Source organism: Lissotriton helveticus, chromosome 4_1, assembly GCF_964261635.1.
Source record: "Lissotriton helveticus chromosome 4_1, aLisHel1.1, whole genome shotgun sequence".
In the NCBI taxonomy this organism is placed as follows: domain Eukaryota; kingdom Metazoa; phylum Chordata; class Amphibia; order Caudata; family Salamandridae; genus Lissotriton; species Lissotriton helveticus.
In genome coordinates, this window is record NC_136063.1 from 799,272,702 (window position 1) to 799,290,991 (window position 18,290).

Here is an 18,290-nt window from a genome sequence, read left to right on the forward strand (position 1 = left end):
CAATCCTATTTAATCTTTATCTGTGTCCTTGGTCATCCCCCATCAGTGTGAATATATCGAGCATAAACCTGCATGTTCCAGCTTGCATAACCTGTGGGTGTTTGATGTGTAGTTTCAGTATGTGTTAAAGCTGTTCCTGGGATCTCAGACTCTTTTGTTTTCTAAATTTCATGCTAAAAGAGTTCCTTTCTGAACTAACTACTGCTCTGTTGGTTGTCCAAGGTGCAGAAAAGCTGCTAATTGTAAAGAGTTCGAGGCATGTGGGCTGCTAAATTCATATCTTAGCATTAGATCGCCGCCTAGTGTTGGGCTCGGATGATCGCACATTGTTGTCCTGGAAGAGTCTTCGAAGTATCCTGAGATAGGTGGCTCCTCCCCTGGACTACAGTGCGCATGGGCATCGGCTCCATCCCCAGATTGTTTTTTTCCGCCATTGGGTTCGGATGTGGTCTCGACGTCTTACTGTCGGAACAAAGAAAAACTAACTTTTAGCGGCCAAAAGGCCTCGAATTTCTTGCGTCGGTATTGTCTGCGCACGGTCTCGAGTCTTCCGTCTCTTGGAGCCGGAATAAGCGGAGTTTTCTTCGCTCTCGGAACTTTGAGGCCTTCTCATCGCGACACGACTGCAAGACTTTTCGGACATGGAGCGGAGCCCGTTTAAGTACTGCCCGCTCTGTGGGTCCAAGTACCCACACATCGATCTACACCCCGTGTGTAACAAATGCCTTTCGCCTGACCACGACGACGGCAAGTGCAAGTTGTGTGCACAGTTCCGCTCAAAGAAGACTCTCAAGCTTCGGCGCGCGGTGCGCATGGAAGCTAAACAAGCGGCCCCGGATCCGGAGAACATCTTCGGCGACCAGGACGAAGAGGACCAGGGTCATCATCTACAAATCTCCCCACCCGAGACGGAGGTCGAGGCGGATCCGGGAGACGACGACGGAGTCGCGGGTCAAGGCCTTGAATACGTCGACGAGGTAGGAGACGACGATGAGATTTATGGGGCCGCGGCAGACAGCTCGGGGGACGAGCTCTGCCCCGAAGGTTACGAGGATACCGACCGGGACACGGGATCGCCTGTCGGCCTTACCCAAGACCCGTTGCCGCAAGCCACAGCCCCGCCTTCGGGCCCGGCCACGGACTTACTTGCTGAGCAGACTGTTTCGAAACCGAAACCATCGGGATCGACAACACCTAAAATGGCCGACCCGAAAACGAAACCGAAACTTAAGGACTCGAGTGTCCCTAAGATGGCTGCCGTGCCGGTGAAAACGACGGTGCCCGCTACCCCATCGACTCCGTCAACCTCCGGTCCGCAGAAGTCGAAGAAGTCCGTCGATTCCGATGCTGCAAAATCGAAACCGACGCCAGAGGCGGGGTCCTCCAAGAAAGATGGTCGGCACGGGTCAGCGGCTACGACGCCGTCCAAGCCCGCCAAAGTCGGCTCCAAGGAGGCTACGCAGGCACACGGAAAGAAGTCTGCGCCCAGAACACAGGAATCGGAGGCGGTAAAGACAGGATCCGCGCCCAAAGCGCACAAGGCCCACAAGGACGTCGGATCCGAGGGCAAGATCAGACCATCCTCGTCAGCGCCGAAACAAACTGTGAGTGAGGCGTCCCCCATTGCCGAATCACTGCAAAGAATCAGGGAGAAGGCCTTTGCCCCGTCGGCTCCGATACCATCGCCGCAGCCGCAAAAGGACACTCCAGCGAAGCCATCTGGGAAACTTCTCTTTATTTTGCCGCCGAAGGAGGCGCCGAAAGCATTTTCAACCAAATCGGCACCGAAACAGGTGATTTCTTCACCGACTGGCCCGCTTCCACGTCGGGTACTCGAATCCGAGGACGATTCAGAGCATTTCATCGACGCTGACACAGGCAAACTGACCCTCTATAAGAGGAAAATCACTTCGGAGCCAGTGGACCCCTATGTCATCCCACTAAAGAAGAAGAGGGTGCCCCTTGACGCCTCAGGCCTCACGGAACCAATCCAGCCTCCTCCGAGACGGAGCCCTACTCCCTCCCCGGAACACTCTGCGGGTGAGGGGTATGATGAGGACGAGCAGTACAATTTCCCAATCAATGAACCTGATGCACAACCGGATTCATATGATGACACTGGTGACCAGAACACCCAAGGTGCGGGGCAGGACCCGCAGCTTTTTAATGCACGGGCATCCCCGACTGAGGATTCAGCAGGTTTTCATGCACTACTCGAAAGGGCGGCAGCCAATCATGATGTGGACATGCATGCCGACCCGGTTGAGGAAGACTTCCTTTTCGACACTTTTTCAGTCTCTGAAAGGACAGTAAAGACACTGCCTATGCTTAAAGGAGTCCTCAAGCATGCTGGGGACATATTTAAGGAGCCTACAAGAGCGAGAGTGGTCAACCCTCGCATTGAAAAAAAGTACAGACCTGCACCTGCAGACCCCGCATACATTCGGGGACAATTGCCACTGGACTCTCTTGTGGTCGCCAATGCCAGGAAACGTGCCAACTCCCAGACAACGGGTGAAGCTCCTCCCCCGGATAAGGAGTCCAAAGTGCTAGAGGCAGGGGGCAAAAGAGTAGCTGCACAGGCATCAAACTTTTGGCGCATCGCCAATACACAGGCACTCTTGGCGCGTTACGATAGGGCGCACTACGACACCCTAGAACAGATTGTACAACACCTGCCTCCACAGTTCCAAGAGGGCACCAAACTGCTTATTGAGGAAGGAAAGCTAATCTCAAACGCAGCCATCAAGTGTGCACTTGACGCTGCGGACACAGCTGCTAGAGCTATCAACACTAGCGTTATGCTGAGACGACAAGCGTGGCTCCGCATCTCAGGGTTTAAACCGGATATTCAGACAACAATTCTTAATCAGCCAGTCAATCCTGAAAGTCTGTTTGGTCCAGATGTTGACACCACCCTAGAGAAAATAAAGAAAGACACAGAAACTGCTAAGTCTATGGGGGCCCTACAGTCACAACAGTTTCGTGGCAGCAATTTTCGTCGCTCAGGTGCACGTGGAGTCACCAGAGGACAAATGGGTCAACAATCCCAGTTCTCAAAAGGTGGGGCACAATCCTCGTTCACAAAACAGAACAAGGGAGGTTACAGAAATAACAGCAACAGAGGTCGCGGCAGAGGAAACAACAGCTCCCGCTCCTCTACTCCAAGCAAACAGTGACTCTCTGTCACTGCCCCCCGACCACCTAACACCTGTCGGGGGGAGACTGCAGCAGTTCCTGCCCGTCTGGAGAAACATCACCACAGACAGGTGGGTGCGACAACTAGTCCAGTATGGTTATTGCCTAGAGTTGAAGTCCACTCCACCCAACATCCCGCCAAGGCAAAGGCCTATGTCCGCAGAGCACTTGCTCTTATTGCAGCAGGAAGTAGTGGTGATGCTGCAAAAGGGAGCAATCGAGCTCGTGCCGGTGGGAGAGGAAGGCACGGGGGTATATTCCCTGTACTTCCTTATTCCAAAGAAGGACGGATCTCTCAGACCCATTCTAGATCTACGTCCCCTCAACCTGTACATACTATCAGAACATTTCCACATGCTTACACTGCAACAGATTCTTCCCTTGCTAAACCAGGGAGACTTCTTAGCAACCTTAGATCTCAAGGATGCTTATTTCCACATTCCACTACACCCGTCACACAGGAAATACCTCAGGTTCACTATTCAAGGCAGGCACTACCAGTTCAAGGTCCTACCCTTCGGAGTCACAACAGCCCCGAGGGTGTTCACCAAGTGTCTGGCGACAGTAGCGGCGCACCTCAGGAGGCAGAACATCCATGTCTACCCCTACCTAGACGACTGGCTCGTGCAAGCCAAGTCAGAGCAACAGTGCGCCGCAGACATGTCGACTACAATTCACCTTCTTCACGATCTGGGTTTCTCCCTGAACTACCCAAAATCGCATCTTCAGCCGGCACATGTCCGGCAGTTCCTAGGTGCGACGATCAACACCCTGACGGCCATGGCTTAGCCAAACCAAGTCAGGATAGACAGCATGCAGGCTCTGATCCAAAGGTTCAGGCCACAACACTCGCTTCCAGCGAGAGTGTTCATGCAGTTGATAGGCATGATGGCCTCCTGCATCTTCATAGTCCCTCACGCACGGCTACATATGCGCCCGCTCCAGGAGTGCTTAGCGAATCAGTGGACACAGGCTCGTGGGCAATTGACAGACCTAGTGTTGGTTACCAGTCGGGCATACGACTCTCTGCATTGGTGGACTCCACACAACCTTTGCAAGGGCCGACTGTTCCAAGAGCCTGTGCCGCAGATTGTCCTGACAACGGACGCATCTCTCCAGGGATGGGGAGCTCATGTGCTCACTTACACAGTGCAGGGACTATGGACGACGCAGCAACAGAAGATGCACATCAACTATCTGGAACTGATGGCAATCTTCATGGCGCTCAAGTCCTTCATTGTACATCTATGCAACAAAGTCGTGCTAGTCCGGACGGACAACATGACCGCGATGTACTACATTCAAAAGCAGGGAGGCACCCACTCGCCACAGCTGTCTCATCTGGCTCAGAGCATGTGGAAGTGGGCCATTCAGAGGAACATTTTCCTCATGGCAGAACACCTCCCAGGAAAGGACAATCAGATGGCGGATCTGCTCAGCAGGTACAGCCATCAAATGCACGAGTGGGAGTTACACCCATCTGTCCTCCACCCGTACTTCCGGCAGTGGGGTCATCCGGAGATAGACCTGTTTGCCACAAAAGAGAACGCAAAATGCCAACACTTTGCCGCCAGGTTCCCTCACCCACAGTCGCAGGGGAATGCGATATGGATGAACTGGTCAGGCAAATTTGCGTACGCTTTTCCGCCAGCCCCTCTAATACCGCTGGTCGCAAGAAAGCTAAGGCAGCACGAGATGACTCTCATCCTAGTTGCTCCAACGTGGGCGCGCCAGGCTTGGTACACCACGTTCCTCGAACTCTCAGTGGTGCCGCATCAAAGACTGCGCCTCACGCCCAGTCTTTTGACGCAGAACCATGGAGACATTCAGCATCCAGATCCGCAACAGCTCAACCTGGCGATCTGGCTCCTGAAGTCCTAGAGTTTGGATACCTTAACCTACCTCCGGAGTGCATGAACATCATCAAGGAGGCGAGGAAACCAACTACTAGAGCATGCTATGCTGCAAAGTGGAAGCGTTTTGTCATTCACTGTACAGCCAATGACATCAACCCGCTAGATGCATCTATCCCCAACATCATCTGCTATCTGTTGCATCTTTACAAGTGCAATCTAGCGTACACTTCCATTCGGATACATCTATCCGCCATAGCGGCTTATCTCCAGAACAGGCAGCACCTCTCTGTCTTCAGAGTGCCCGCCATTAAAGCCTTCCTTGAAGGTCTGAAACGAGTCATTCCCCCAAGAACACCGCCAGCTCCGGTGTGGAACCTCAATGTCGTTCTCACCAGACTGATGGGACCGCCATTTGAGCCACTGCACTCGTGTGAACTCCAGTTCCTTACGTGGAAAGTAGCTTTCCTTGTAGCTATTACGTCTCTGAGGCGTGTCAGTGAGCTGCAGGCGCTCACAATCCAAGAGCCATTCATTCAAATTCATCCAAATAGGGTAGTGCTACGCACTAACCCCAAATTCCTTCCGAAGGTGGTGTCACAGTTTCATCTAAACCAAACTATTGACTTACCAGCATTCTTTCAAAACCCGCAAACGGTGGCGGAAAGAATGCTCCATACCTTAGATGTACGGAGGGCGTTGATGTACTACATAGACAGAACACAACCCTTTAGAAAAACAAAACAACTCTTTGTTGCCTTCGCACCACAACACAAAGGCAACCCGATTTCCAAAGCAGGGATAGCCAGATGGATTGTTAAGTGCATCCAGATATGTTATCAAAAAGCCAAGCGCACTTTAACAATACCCCCCAGAGCGCACTCCACACGCAAACTGGGGGCATCCATGGCTTTCCTAGGGAACATTCCTTTAGAGGATATTTGCAGAGCAGCCACGTGGGTTACACCACATACCTTTACAAAACACTACTGTGTTGATGTGCATTCCAAGCAGCAAGCTGCTGTAGGACAGGCTGTTCTGAAGACACTTTTTCAGGTTTCTGCAGCTGGCACGGGCAACCGCCGCTGATGGAGGGACTGCTATGTATTCTATGCTAAGATATGAATTTAGCAGCCCACATGCCTCGAACTGAATATGCTACTTACCAGTATGCATCTGTTCTTGGCATGTAGGGCTGCTAACATTCATATTGCCCGCCCTCCTCCCCGGTGCCTGTCGCAGCTGCAGATATACTATTGTATTTATTCATTAGCATGGACATCCTTTACACTTTTCACTTCATCTTCTGCCACAATGGCGAAAAACAATCTGGGGATGGAGCCGATGCCCATGCGCACTGTAGTCCAGGGGAGGAGCCACCTATCTCAGGATACTTCGAAGACTCTTCCAGGACAACAATGTGCGATCATCCGAGCCCAACACTAGGCGGCGATCTAATGCTAAGATATGAATGTTAGCAGCCCTACATGCCAAGAACAGATGCATACTGGTAAGTAGCATATTCATTATGCAGGCAAGGAACATCCTTCAAATTTGTTTAGACACTTTAGAGAAAGCAAAAGTGGGTGTTGTATTAATCTTTCATTTGAGAAGTGAACCTTGTTCTGTATCACAGTTACCTTCACTTTGAATTTGTGTAGGAGTGCTGCCTATTTTTCAAGAAGATTGTTGTATTGAGGTTTATAGTAAAAAAGCAGGACGGTTCCACAAAATGGCAGTAGAAGTGAACATTAGGTGTGGCAAGCTTTTGATGCTCAAAGTTAAATGAAGGCCTGGTAGAAAATCTGAAACATGACCACCCTTCTTCACCACGACAGAAATGTGATATTTGTTTTTTTTAATAGAGATGAAGGTTTCTATTACCACTAGATTGAAGATGTAATCTAGGCCTTGAACCCGCCGCAGAACTGCCAACCATTTAGAAAGACCCTAGATTGCATGGATATATCTGAGATAATTAGAAGCTGCTGAACCTGATTTGCTGTATGTTTCTTAATATTCTTGTATGCTTTAGGCAGAATTTCTTTACTTTGTGAATAGTAGTAGTAATGTGCAGTAGAGGGATGTTTTCGTTCTGTTATCCTATTTTGTGAAGAAAGAGAAAATCAAATACAGATTAAAAAGATTCATGACCTGACCAACTTTTGTAAAAGCAGTTTTTAAAATCCGCACAATTATGTATTTTTTTTTATATAATTACTCAAATCTATTTTTATTGGTTGTTTTGCTTTTTCCTTAGGATGTTAAATTTCCTCTCATGTTGGATGTTTATGAATTATGTACGCAAGAACTTCAAGAAAAAATGACTCCCTTTCGATCAAAATTCAAGGATGTTGAGGATAAGAATGTAGCTGGGCAGAAAACGATTGTAGGTATTTAATGCTTCCCCAATTCTTTATTTACAGTTACCAGCATTTTCATCATGAGAGCATTGTGGATTGAAATACTTTATTGAACTGGGTAAATGAAAACGTCATTGTTTTTTGTAGGTTTTTGTTTGGGGAGGATGGGAGTGCAGTTGGCCGTTTCTGTTTCTGCTGTCTTCATGGACTTTTAAATTGTTGCATTTGGTTTTCGTTTCACACAAAACTACCACAAATTATGAATTCATACAAATGTGGCAAGTAAACTGGTTGTGCCCAAAGAAGCAAATGCATTGAAATAATAATTAAAACCCTGTTGAAAGGTAAATGTTATAAAATGATGACAGGCGGCACACCAGCGTCGTGTAGGTTAGGGTCTTTTATTAAGCAGAGACGTAGAAAACCCAACCATCAAGAACGGGACCAAACGGGCAACTAACCGCCATTGGACAGAACACTGGACATGTCATAGAGTCAGGAAGCACGAGCTCAGCGCGTGACATAGGCTGAGACACAGAGCGAGCAGGGTGAATATAACACATCTCTTTCCCTTAAACAGAGAATGGAAAAAGGTGCACCCAACTCTTTACCTGTGCATCTACCCCCGGCCACCAGAAGTCAGCTTTGATGCGTTTGCCAGTAAGGGTTTGGCCTAGATGGCCCTCATGCGCCAAAGCAATGATACGGGGTCTAAGGGATACCGGAGGTATATACTTTTCGCCCCGCACAAGAATATACTCGCCCTGTAAAGAAATCTCATCCTGTAACTGAACATAAGGCCTAAGAGCAGGTGAGACCGTACTCTGCCTTGACACCCCTTCCTTGCACATCTTAATTAAACCAACCATGACAAGATCTTTTCTCATTTCCTCCATCCATTCCCGCCTAGATATAGAACTGGGTAAATCACTTTCTAAGTAATCTAAAAACGCGACCACATTCTCAGTCACCAACTCTTTAGGCAGCTCTTTAGTGTCGGGCAATCTAGATAAACAGTCTGCAACACTGTTACATCAACCAGGTAAGTATTCCACATTGCATGTGAACTCTTGGACACTGACAGCAAGTCTCGCTAACCTCCCTGAGCAATTTCTAATTCCCCCAGGGGCTAGAACCTTCAACAGAGGCTTGTGGTCCGTTCTGAGCGTGAATGTGATTCCCCATAAATACACTCGAAAATACCGGGTTGCCCATGCAGCCGCCAATGCTTCACGCTCTGTGACCGAGTAATTCCTTTCGGTCTCAGTCGGAGAACGCGAAGCGAATGCAACAGTGTTTTCTTTACCACCCCCTTTTTGTGTCAGGACCGCTCCAATACCAACATCGACAGTGAGGATGGTGAAATCCGACTGTACAAAACTTGAGAGAATATTAGCATCTAAAATGTTTTGTTTGATCAATAAAAAGGCATTTCTTTGATCTGCACCCCAAGTGAAACCTTTCCCTTTCCGCATGATGATTCGCAAGGGTTCTACCTTTTCTGCAAAATTTTTAACGAACTTTGCATAGTACTCAACCATGCCCATAAAAGACCTTAGTTTGTCTTTGTCATCAGGTTCAGACACATTACATATTGCGCTTACAAGGTCTTTTTTGGGTTGTATCCCAATGCCAGACACGTGGTACCCCAGGTAATCTACTTCCTCAACAGCAAATACACATTTTTCTCTTCGCAATGTCAAACCAGCCCTTGAAAGAGCAGTGAGAACCTTGTCAAGAATAACATTATGGTCATCAATGTTCAAACCATGAATCAGGATGTCGTCCTGAAAGAATACTACCCTTTCAATGTTTTTTAGGACATCTGTGATGATTCTTTGGAACGCACTTGCAGCCGAACAGAGGCCAAAGGGTAGTCTTTTAAATTGGTATGTACCCTCCGGAGTGATGAAAGATGTGAATTGCCTCAAGTGCGGATGAAGCTTTACCTGGTGATATGCGCTGCGGAGGTCCAATTTTGAAAAGATCTTTCCTCCACCCAAACTCAGGACAATTTCGTTTATGTTTGGAAGTGGAAAGTTATACATTATCACAGCTTTATTAAGGCTTCGCATGTCCACACAGAAGCGCAAGGACTTGTCCGGTTTCTGTGTGATCACTACTGGACTCAACCACTGTGTGGCCTCCACAGGTTCAATTATGTCATCCTCCAATAACTGCTTGATAATCTTTCTGACCTCATCTCTTGCAGATAGGGGTATCTTCCTTGCGGTGTGTTTCACAGGTGCTACACTCTTTTTAGTTTTAATAACATGTTGGTAACCAACAGCCTCCCCCAATTTCTCATTGAAGATGTTTTCATGTTTTTTAAGAATGGCTTCTAAGTTATCGTGAACTATATTGCAAACATTTTCTCCTTCCACACACATTACAGGTGGATCAGCTCTCGGGTTCACTCTTACATTTAGCTCATATTGGTGTAACCATCCCAAAATTGCAGGGCCACGTGGGGATACATAAACCTTTCCCTGAGTAGTTCTCCCTTTAAACTTAATATTGGCCTCAAAGAACCCAAGGACACCAATGCTCACCCCTTGATAACCTCTTAAAGTGATGTCAGACTTTACGAGAACAGACTCGGTGCAAGATGAGTTATACAATTTCTTTGGGATGATTGTATAAAGTGACCCAGTATCCACCATTAAGTTCACAACATTCCCATTCAGCTCAAAATCTGCTTTAGGCCGAGATAGGACAACACCCTCTGCTAACTCCTGGCTGCCAGCAGACGTAATCATCATTACTTCCGCTTCATCATCAGTAGCTTCACTCTCAACCATAGCAACCTTTTTTGCACTATTTGTTCTACACATGCGTGCATAATGCCCTTTCTTCCCACATTTTAAGCAATCCCTAGACAAAGCCGTACAATTCTTGGAATCAGCTAAGTGAAAAGGGCTTCCACATCTGTTACAAGACCGAGTGGTCTGTTTAAACTTGCTTGTTGTCCCACTTCTATTAAAAGAGGTTGTGGGTTTCCCCCCTTTATTTGTTTGTCTCCCTTGTATTAAACCTATGCTTTCTAAAGCATCTGCCTGCAAAATTGCAACTTCTTGACTACTTGTGTGTCCCAGTTGTATCCTTTTAAGTTCCTTCATGCACCTATCGCTTTCCTCAGCAACTTTAGCGATAGTAATGGCCTCAGTGAGAGTGGGGTTTTTGGCTGCCCACAACTTTTCTTGTGTTTTTTTGCTAAAACATTGCACAATTAATTGATCCCGAATCATCTCATCCTGTATGTTCCCAAACTGGCATTTCACAGAAAGTTCTCTTAGCCTAGAGACAAATTCATCTATTGTTTCATTTTCCCTTTGAGGAGCAGTGTAAAATTTATGTCTGCGCATTACTACATTCTCCTGTTTAGCAAACCTAGTATACAGTCTAAATAGCGCATCTTTATACACATCATCAATGTCTAAAGGCGGATTCGGCAAGTATTTAAATATTCTTTGTCCCTCCTTCCCTAAAGCACCCAGTAACAAAGCCTTCTTTCTGATAGCAGAAAATGTTGTACCATCCAAGGCTATGATGTAATTCTCAAACGCCTCACACCAATCATCCCATTCCATTGATGGTTCACCAGGAGCACTTAGGAAGGGGACAGGGCTTGGATGGTATTACTCACATTCATAGTGAAAACCCTGGAGTAACACTTACAATAATGTGAAAAAGTTTACTCAACACAGATCACTGAAAGACGTAAGGTTCGTTATACCCCAATTTAAAGTGTGTGTGTCACTGTTGTTTATGTTGTAGATGCGTGACACACTGTGACGAAGTTAGTTTTAAAGTGAGTGTGTCACCGTAGATTGGGCTTATCTCCAAAAGCGGCCTTTATTTTTTTTTTTTACGATCGTGTTTATTTAAAGTACAGTTCCCTTGTGATTGCGTGACACACGGTGACGAAATTGCTTTAAAGTGAGTGTGTCACTGTAGCTTGAATTACGCTCGTGTCTGTTTTAAATGCACCTCCTTTGCTCGAGTGCGTTTCCCTTTTTAAGTTGTTCCCTCCCAGTGGTGGGGCTCACTGGTACTGCCTTTCCGTTTTATAATCGTTTCCCCTTTAAGAGCAATTGTACCATGGGGGCGCTGTTGCCTGCGTTGACGGGCTGAAGATAAACAGTTAAGACTCCGTCACGCCTCATATGAAGACAGTTCCCTTCACGGTGAGAGATTTCTCAACATACCTTCTCTTGAGGTTTACGTTACTTGTTTTAATTTCGATCCGCCTTCACTGGACTGCGGGTATTTCCATTGGTCGGGTTTTCTTTCTTGCGTCGTCTCTTCGTTAAACTTTGTCTTTGTCTTCTCACGTTAGCCTCCGCCTTCGACTGTTGCCAAAATGTTATAAAATGATGACAGGCGGCACACCAGCGTCGTGTAGGTTAGGGTCTTTTATTAAGCAGAGACGTAGAAAACCCAACCATCAAGAACGGGACCAAACGGGCAACTAACCGCCGTTGGACAGAACACTGGACATGTCATAGAGTCAGGAAGCACAAGCTCAGCGCGCGACATAGGCTGAGACACAGAGCGAGCAGGGTGAATATAACAGTAAACCTAATGGAAATATATTTAAATCTCAATGTAATAAAATTTTGAAAAATGTTTCAAGTGAACACAACATGTCTTGAGAGCCACGTTTATCCACATATCATGCATTTTTTTAAAGTCTTCATCAATTTTGATTACAACATTATGTAACAGTCATGGGCCTATCCCACAAACAATACTAGATGAATGACTACAGAATATATCCCCTCCTTATTATGGGAGTCTTTGTTTCTAAGCGAGTATTGAGAGGACCTGGATGTGCTCCACACCCTTAACAGTCAGAATACTGTGACAGATGTCTCCCTTATCATATATTGTCCTTTGGAGGTTTTGCTCTTGTGAGGCCTCCTTTGAATGGTAAGTAAATATTGTTTATCCCCCACATTCCTTCTCAACGTAGCATAGAAGTTTAATTTAATGTCCAGGTTAGGTTGTAGGTTCTCACTCTGATCCATTGGGCTCCCTTTTTAGGTCGAGCAGACGTAAAAAGCAGGCGAAGCCTGCTTTGTCTGCGAAGACAACTCTTGCTGGCGTGTCTGGGGGAATGTGAGACAGCGATCGCCCACGCGCCTCGCTGTCTCAGATTACTTCTCGAGGGCGCGCACGTCGCCGTGCACATCCCCTGCCTGGCATTCACTCTCAATCACACACACATACACCCACGCAGGCACAATGCATACACACACGAAAACGGGCAGACAGACACTCGCCTACACACCACCTCCCCCCCCCCCCCCCACCAACCAGTCATCGTGCTACATACACACGCATACACACACGTGCGCACACACACACACGCACACACATCCCCCTCACATCCCACTCACCAGGTTCTTCTTGCGTGTCCCTCGGCAGCCAGCGGGTCATTCCGGGTAACAGGCGGGGGCCGCGGGGCTCACCACGAGCACGGGAGCCCCGCTAGCTAACATGGAAATCCTCCAGCGGCCACAGGAGCGCCTGCTTCCTGTTTTTGTCCGTCCCCGCCCCCGTCCCAACAAAGCTTGCCTGACTTCCTGTTGAAGCCGGGCTGCGGCGGTGAGTTTGCTTGTTTTAACTGCACATAATTCAGCTGCGGTCTCGCCGTCTTCTGACGTGCACTTTGCACATAAAACTGAGCGGGCCATTCGGTCTGCTCCTCCCCTCGACCAAAAAAAAACCATGTTGCTTTAAAAGACGCATTTATATTTGCACTTTCAGCCCAGTCACATTGCCATATTTTCTAATGTTTGGAGCTCTTTGTTTCAAGTCCGTTGTAACTTTTTTCCACAACTGGTATCAAGGCCAATCGGGAGCTCTTTTTCCTCACAATTTAGGGACTCTAACGGTACCTGGAGTTTAGGATTACCCTGGTAGGAACCAAGACCATAGCTGGTTAACATGTTCTCCCACACGTTTGGAGTGGGTGGGTTTTTGCTGGGCTTCACCTGCAGGTGTTTTGTCTGTTAGTTACCTGTTGCATATTTGTTGTTAATTTCACGCACAAAAGCTATAGCCAATCACTACTCGCGGCTATAATTATTCTAAAGTCAACTTTGTATATAATGCACGTTTGCTTAGGTAGCTGCACTCTACCGCACATCCTATAAACAGCACATGATTTGATTACAGCTGCTTTTCTACTGTTTAATTTCAATCAGAAGTGTTGCCGGGGCTCTCATCGGTTGGCAGCTTTACACAGTATATTTTTTTGGATTATTTTGTTTTAACAGCAAGCACATACATCTCACCAATAAGGAGATGATATTCCTTCAAGGCCAAAATTGCAAATGTTGTAATTAACTCGTTCATGGTTGAAGTTGTGTAACTTTATTTAACCGTCAATGCTGTTTAGTATTTTGACTTTAGTTAGAATTTGAAAACTGCCAACGTAGTAAGTTGGTTGTGCATAGTTGGTGACCTGTATTAAATCCATATTTTAATATTTCCGGCAGCATTGTTTCCGTTTTGTGTCAATGAGTTAGCTATTGAATTTTTAATCACAATTTTACGTCTACCTGTATACGAGCTAGAGACAAGTGTTACAACACCACTTCCTGTACAATGCACGTTGGCACAGCCAGCTGCACTCTTTCGCACATCCTATGAGCAGCTAGTAGCTTTATTAGAGCTCTTTTTCTCCTGCTTACTTTGTAACAATAACGTAGTTATGTACTCGTGCATGGTTGAATTTTTTTATGCTTTAGTTAAACAGTGCTGTTGTGTTTTCCGACTTTAGCAGTGCTTTGAAAGCTGCCATAGTAATTTGCTTGTGCATGATCACCACTCTTTGTTCTAATTATTTTGAAGTCAACTTTGTATACAATGCACGTTTGCCCAGCTACCTGCACTCTTCCGTGCATCCTATTAGCAGCAGGTGGTTTTGTTACAGCAACTTTTATAGTGCTTATTTTGAAACAAATCCGTTGCTGTGGCTGGAATCAGGAGGCAATTTTACACAGCATATTTTTGTGGGGAAACTTTTCCGACTTTAGCAGTGCTTAGAAAACTGTCAATGTAGTAATTTGATCATACATGGTTGATAGCCTGCATTAAATACTATTATCATTTGGAGACATCTATTGCATTATGGGGGTCTGACACTAAAACAGATATATTAATACCAATAAAATGTATTTATAATCACGTAACTGCTTTAAATCTAAATGGCCCATCACTCTCTACTTCGGCCCACCTCATAATCCACCTACCACACTACTATATCTGCGTGATTCATAATAATTTCCATTCCTAAATATTTTTTCAAAAACAGTAGTACAATATATACGTTTTCCAGTTAAAACCATAGGAAGTAGCTTTATAAACATCAGTCAACAATTCATGCAGTGCAGTAAGTCTCACATTTTTAGAAACTTTGACCTATTGGTATTGTAAATAACAATGCCTTTTATGAGGGGGAGGAGCCAAGCTCGCGACCGTGATGGCCGCGTTGTAGCTCGGCTCCGTCAAACCTTCCTGCCTGAACTGTCTATCCTGCACCTTATCCTGCCCCGAGAAGTCTTATTTGCTGGAATATGGACTTATGACGCTTTGCTGGCACTCACCGTCTGCTCTGGATGTTCTTAAGTGCCGCGGATCCTGAGCTGCGCCCTTGTTCGCTTCGTGGCCTCCGGGGAGGGCAGGCCTGGTACTCGTCTGCGGCGCCCAGGCGGGGCGGAGCGCCGGGGCCGACCCCTTGGTGGAGGAGCGGGGTCGGCCGGAGCGGCCATTGTGCGGTTGGACCGGTGGCGACTGACCGGGCCTGGTCTGGCTGTCTGGGGACCTGGTGGTGGAGTGCTGCCTTCCACGGACGGGGGTTGACCGAATGGGCGACTCGTCTCCCCTTTGTTCTCCTGTCCGGCCATCTTGAAACCCTCCGCCCGGTCTCGGCGGGCGGCGCCCGTGGGTCGGTGGCGCCGGCTGCTTCAATATTCTGGTGGCCTGCCTTTTTGCCCTGAGGGTTCCATTGCTTGTCGCCGGCTGGTTCCCATCGAGCTCTGTTGGTGGCCGGATTGGGGTCGGAGATTGCCGCGGCCGCGCCGGGCTGCAAAGATGGCGGCCCACACCCTGCATCTACGCCCATTTGGGGACGGCGGCATTGGCTCGCCGCACGGCACGTTTGCTGAATACCGTAAAGGTGATCCTACAGTTGGCGACGTTTTCGCCGCCTTGTGTTCCTGGCGTGCTTCCATGACTGTGCCTGTCGATGGGCTGGATGGTAGCCCTTGTTCCCGGCTCGTTGGGCCGTCCCCTGCGTGTATGGCTTCGCCGCTTCAGGGTGCTGCTGTGCCTTTCCTGGCAATTGAAAATACTAAGGCCACCGCTTGTTTGGACGTTCAGTTGCCTGCTGCCTGGTATTGTCAAGAATTCTTCCCTGTGGTGGATGCATTGGAGAGCCTCCAGCCGAGATCCGTCCGGATCGGTCTCGCCGGGTCCCCCGGTGATTTTTTGCCTCGGCCTGCCGAGCGGAGATCCTGTAACTGTTTCACCGGGGCAATTTTTTCCCCTTGGTCTGCGGAGCTGTGCTTGAGTTGCCTGCTGCTGTTGCTGTCCCTTTTTGCTCATCCGGTCCGAAGCCGTTATAACTTGTGTAGTAGCTCGACGTTTGGAATCCCTGTTTTTCACCTCTGCCCCCTCATGTTCTGGTTCTTTGCGCACTCTGTGCCTATGGCACTGGACAGACGAGGACAGGGTTGAGATGACCTTGCACCGCCGGACTATTACTTTGTGGCGTGACCGGATGACCGCCTTGCGGCTCTACGTGTATGATTGCTTCCTCTTCATATTCCTGGTACCTGTTTATTGTTTTGCAATGACTTTATCTTCTCGTGGGCTTTGAATGTGCTCGGACGGGGGAGTTGGGGGCTGATAGTTTTGATTATGTGTCTCCTCTCCCGATAGTTTTTTCCTTCCTTTCCCCTTCCTCTCTTTTTGCCTATATGGTTTCTTCCTTACTTTTTGACTCTTCTATATTTCGGGTTTCCGGTTAGGGCGACAGGCACGCTGCTGGGGGGGTAGGCCGTAGCCTTCCGCAGGGGTGCAGGGTGGGGTGGGTGGGTGGGGGGGGTCTGTCTTTTTGTTTTTCTTTTGTTCTTGGTTCTATGGCTCTTGTGTATTCTTTTTCTGGGTGCTGCGTCTACATGTTGGCCTCCTGGGGTGTTTTTTGCTAGCGTGGGCACACGGCCTCCCTGCTACCGATGTCCATTGCGCATCCATTATTCCTGTTTTCTTTGGCTCCGTGGGCTGCCCCTTCTTTGTGTGCTTTATTTGCCATGGGGCATATACTGTGGGGCCGCATCCTCTTTTCCCTGTTTTTTCATCCCTTTTTTCTGATGTTCCTTTCCCCTTTTTCCCCTTCCTTCTTTCTTTCCCTGGGTCGATGTAGCGGATGGCTTCGTATTGCAATCCTGACTTCCTTTCTATGTATTGATGCGTATTCTTGTGGTAACGGGTGGGCGTTGGGCAGTGGATGGTATTGTTTGCTGATGTGGGACTCATGTTTTGCCCTTGCTATGATGTAACCGTTCCTTTTTTTGAAACTCGCTGTGTCTTGTTCCACTGCCTGTTGACGACCCGCCACGGACTTTTGGACTTTAATAACTGCAATGTTCCTGCTCCTCACCCTATTATATTATAAAATTAACCTTCACTTTTCCTTCTCACCGTGGTTTCCTTGTGGCTATTTGCTTTGCTCTGTTGCATCTGTTATATCGGAGACCTGCTGGAGTTTCTTTCCTGGCCTATGTGCTAATACAGTGTGGTGGCCGGCCCGATGGGTTGTGGGCCCGTATTTGTCAGCTATATCTGCACAATAAAGGTTTTAAAAAAAAAAAAAAAAACAATGCCTTTTATTATTGCAGATTTTTAAAACATAAATAAAAGGCATTGTCATCTGCAATGCCAATATCACAAAATCTCGCAATTGCGAGACCTATTGCATTGCAAATGCTTGTTAGGAATTGTTTTTAATGCGTTTCCCCTCCTAGCTCTTCTCACAATTTTAATAGGGGTTTCAGAATTGTGTGTCTCTGAATATAAACATGCTTAGCATATTGCTGCCATCTAGTGTTGGCTTAAACCTTTGCAAGGTGTTTTTAACATTTCTGATTGACTGCACTGTTTATTGTATTGCACTACTCTTCCACCTCACTTCCCAGGTCCGCCGCGGTACCTCGCCGATTGTTGCTGAGGGAAGTGGGCGTTCTTCTTTCATCATCTCCACTTCCTGTTGGCTTTGCTTTCTCTGTGGTGGGGAGGGCGTTCTAGTCTTTTTTCCGGCCCAGCCTACTTAAGTCCATGCTGGGGCGGGCACGTGCAGTGCCTGGGCCAACGGCAAGCCCCTCTGCGCCTGGTCTGTGCCTTGCACCAGGACCCCTGGTTGTTTTATAAGGGACCTCATCAAGCCTCTCACTTATTCTAAAGACCAGCTTCTTGGGCTACGGAGGCATGGAGAAATCAATTGCCATATCATAAACCTGAAAGCTGATACTTCCAATCAGTTGCATGTGTGCCCTACTTGTAATTCTCAGATTCCTCCTGCTAAAACTTGCCATATCCCCGCCGAAGAACCATCTCTCCTCTCTACTCTCCTTGAGAATACCTTTTTGGGCTATCTATTTAACGCTAGATCCCTAATTAAAATTAGTGAGTTCTACGGCTTTGTCTCCCTTCAAAAGCCTGACTGGGTTTTTATCACTGAGTCCTGGGCCAGGGACTGCTCCAGCCCTAACTGATGCAATCCCTCAGGGGTATGCCTTCACTATTTGATGGGGTAGGGAGAATGGGTGCGGGGGGGGGCATTCAATTTAAGGACTCCTATACTTGC

The 18,290-nt window shown here is 47.6% G+C and overlaps 1 protein-coding gene across 2 annotated transcripts in view; it reads left to right on the forward strand.

Annotated features, from left to right (window-relative positions):
• Positions 1 to 18,290, forward strand: part of USP14 (ubiquitin specific peptidase 14) — a 325,147-nt gene that overhangs the window by 193,552 nt on the left and 113,305 nt on the right. For both annotated transcript variants that reach the window (XM_078687445.1, XM_078687446.1), the window contains one exon: positions 7,312 to 7,440. In XM_078687445.1, the coding sequence (XP_078543571.1) occupies positions 7,312 to 7,440 (129 nt within the window). The remainder of the gene's footprint in view (positions 1 to 7,311; positions 7,441 to 18,290) is intronic.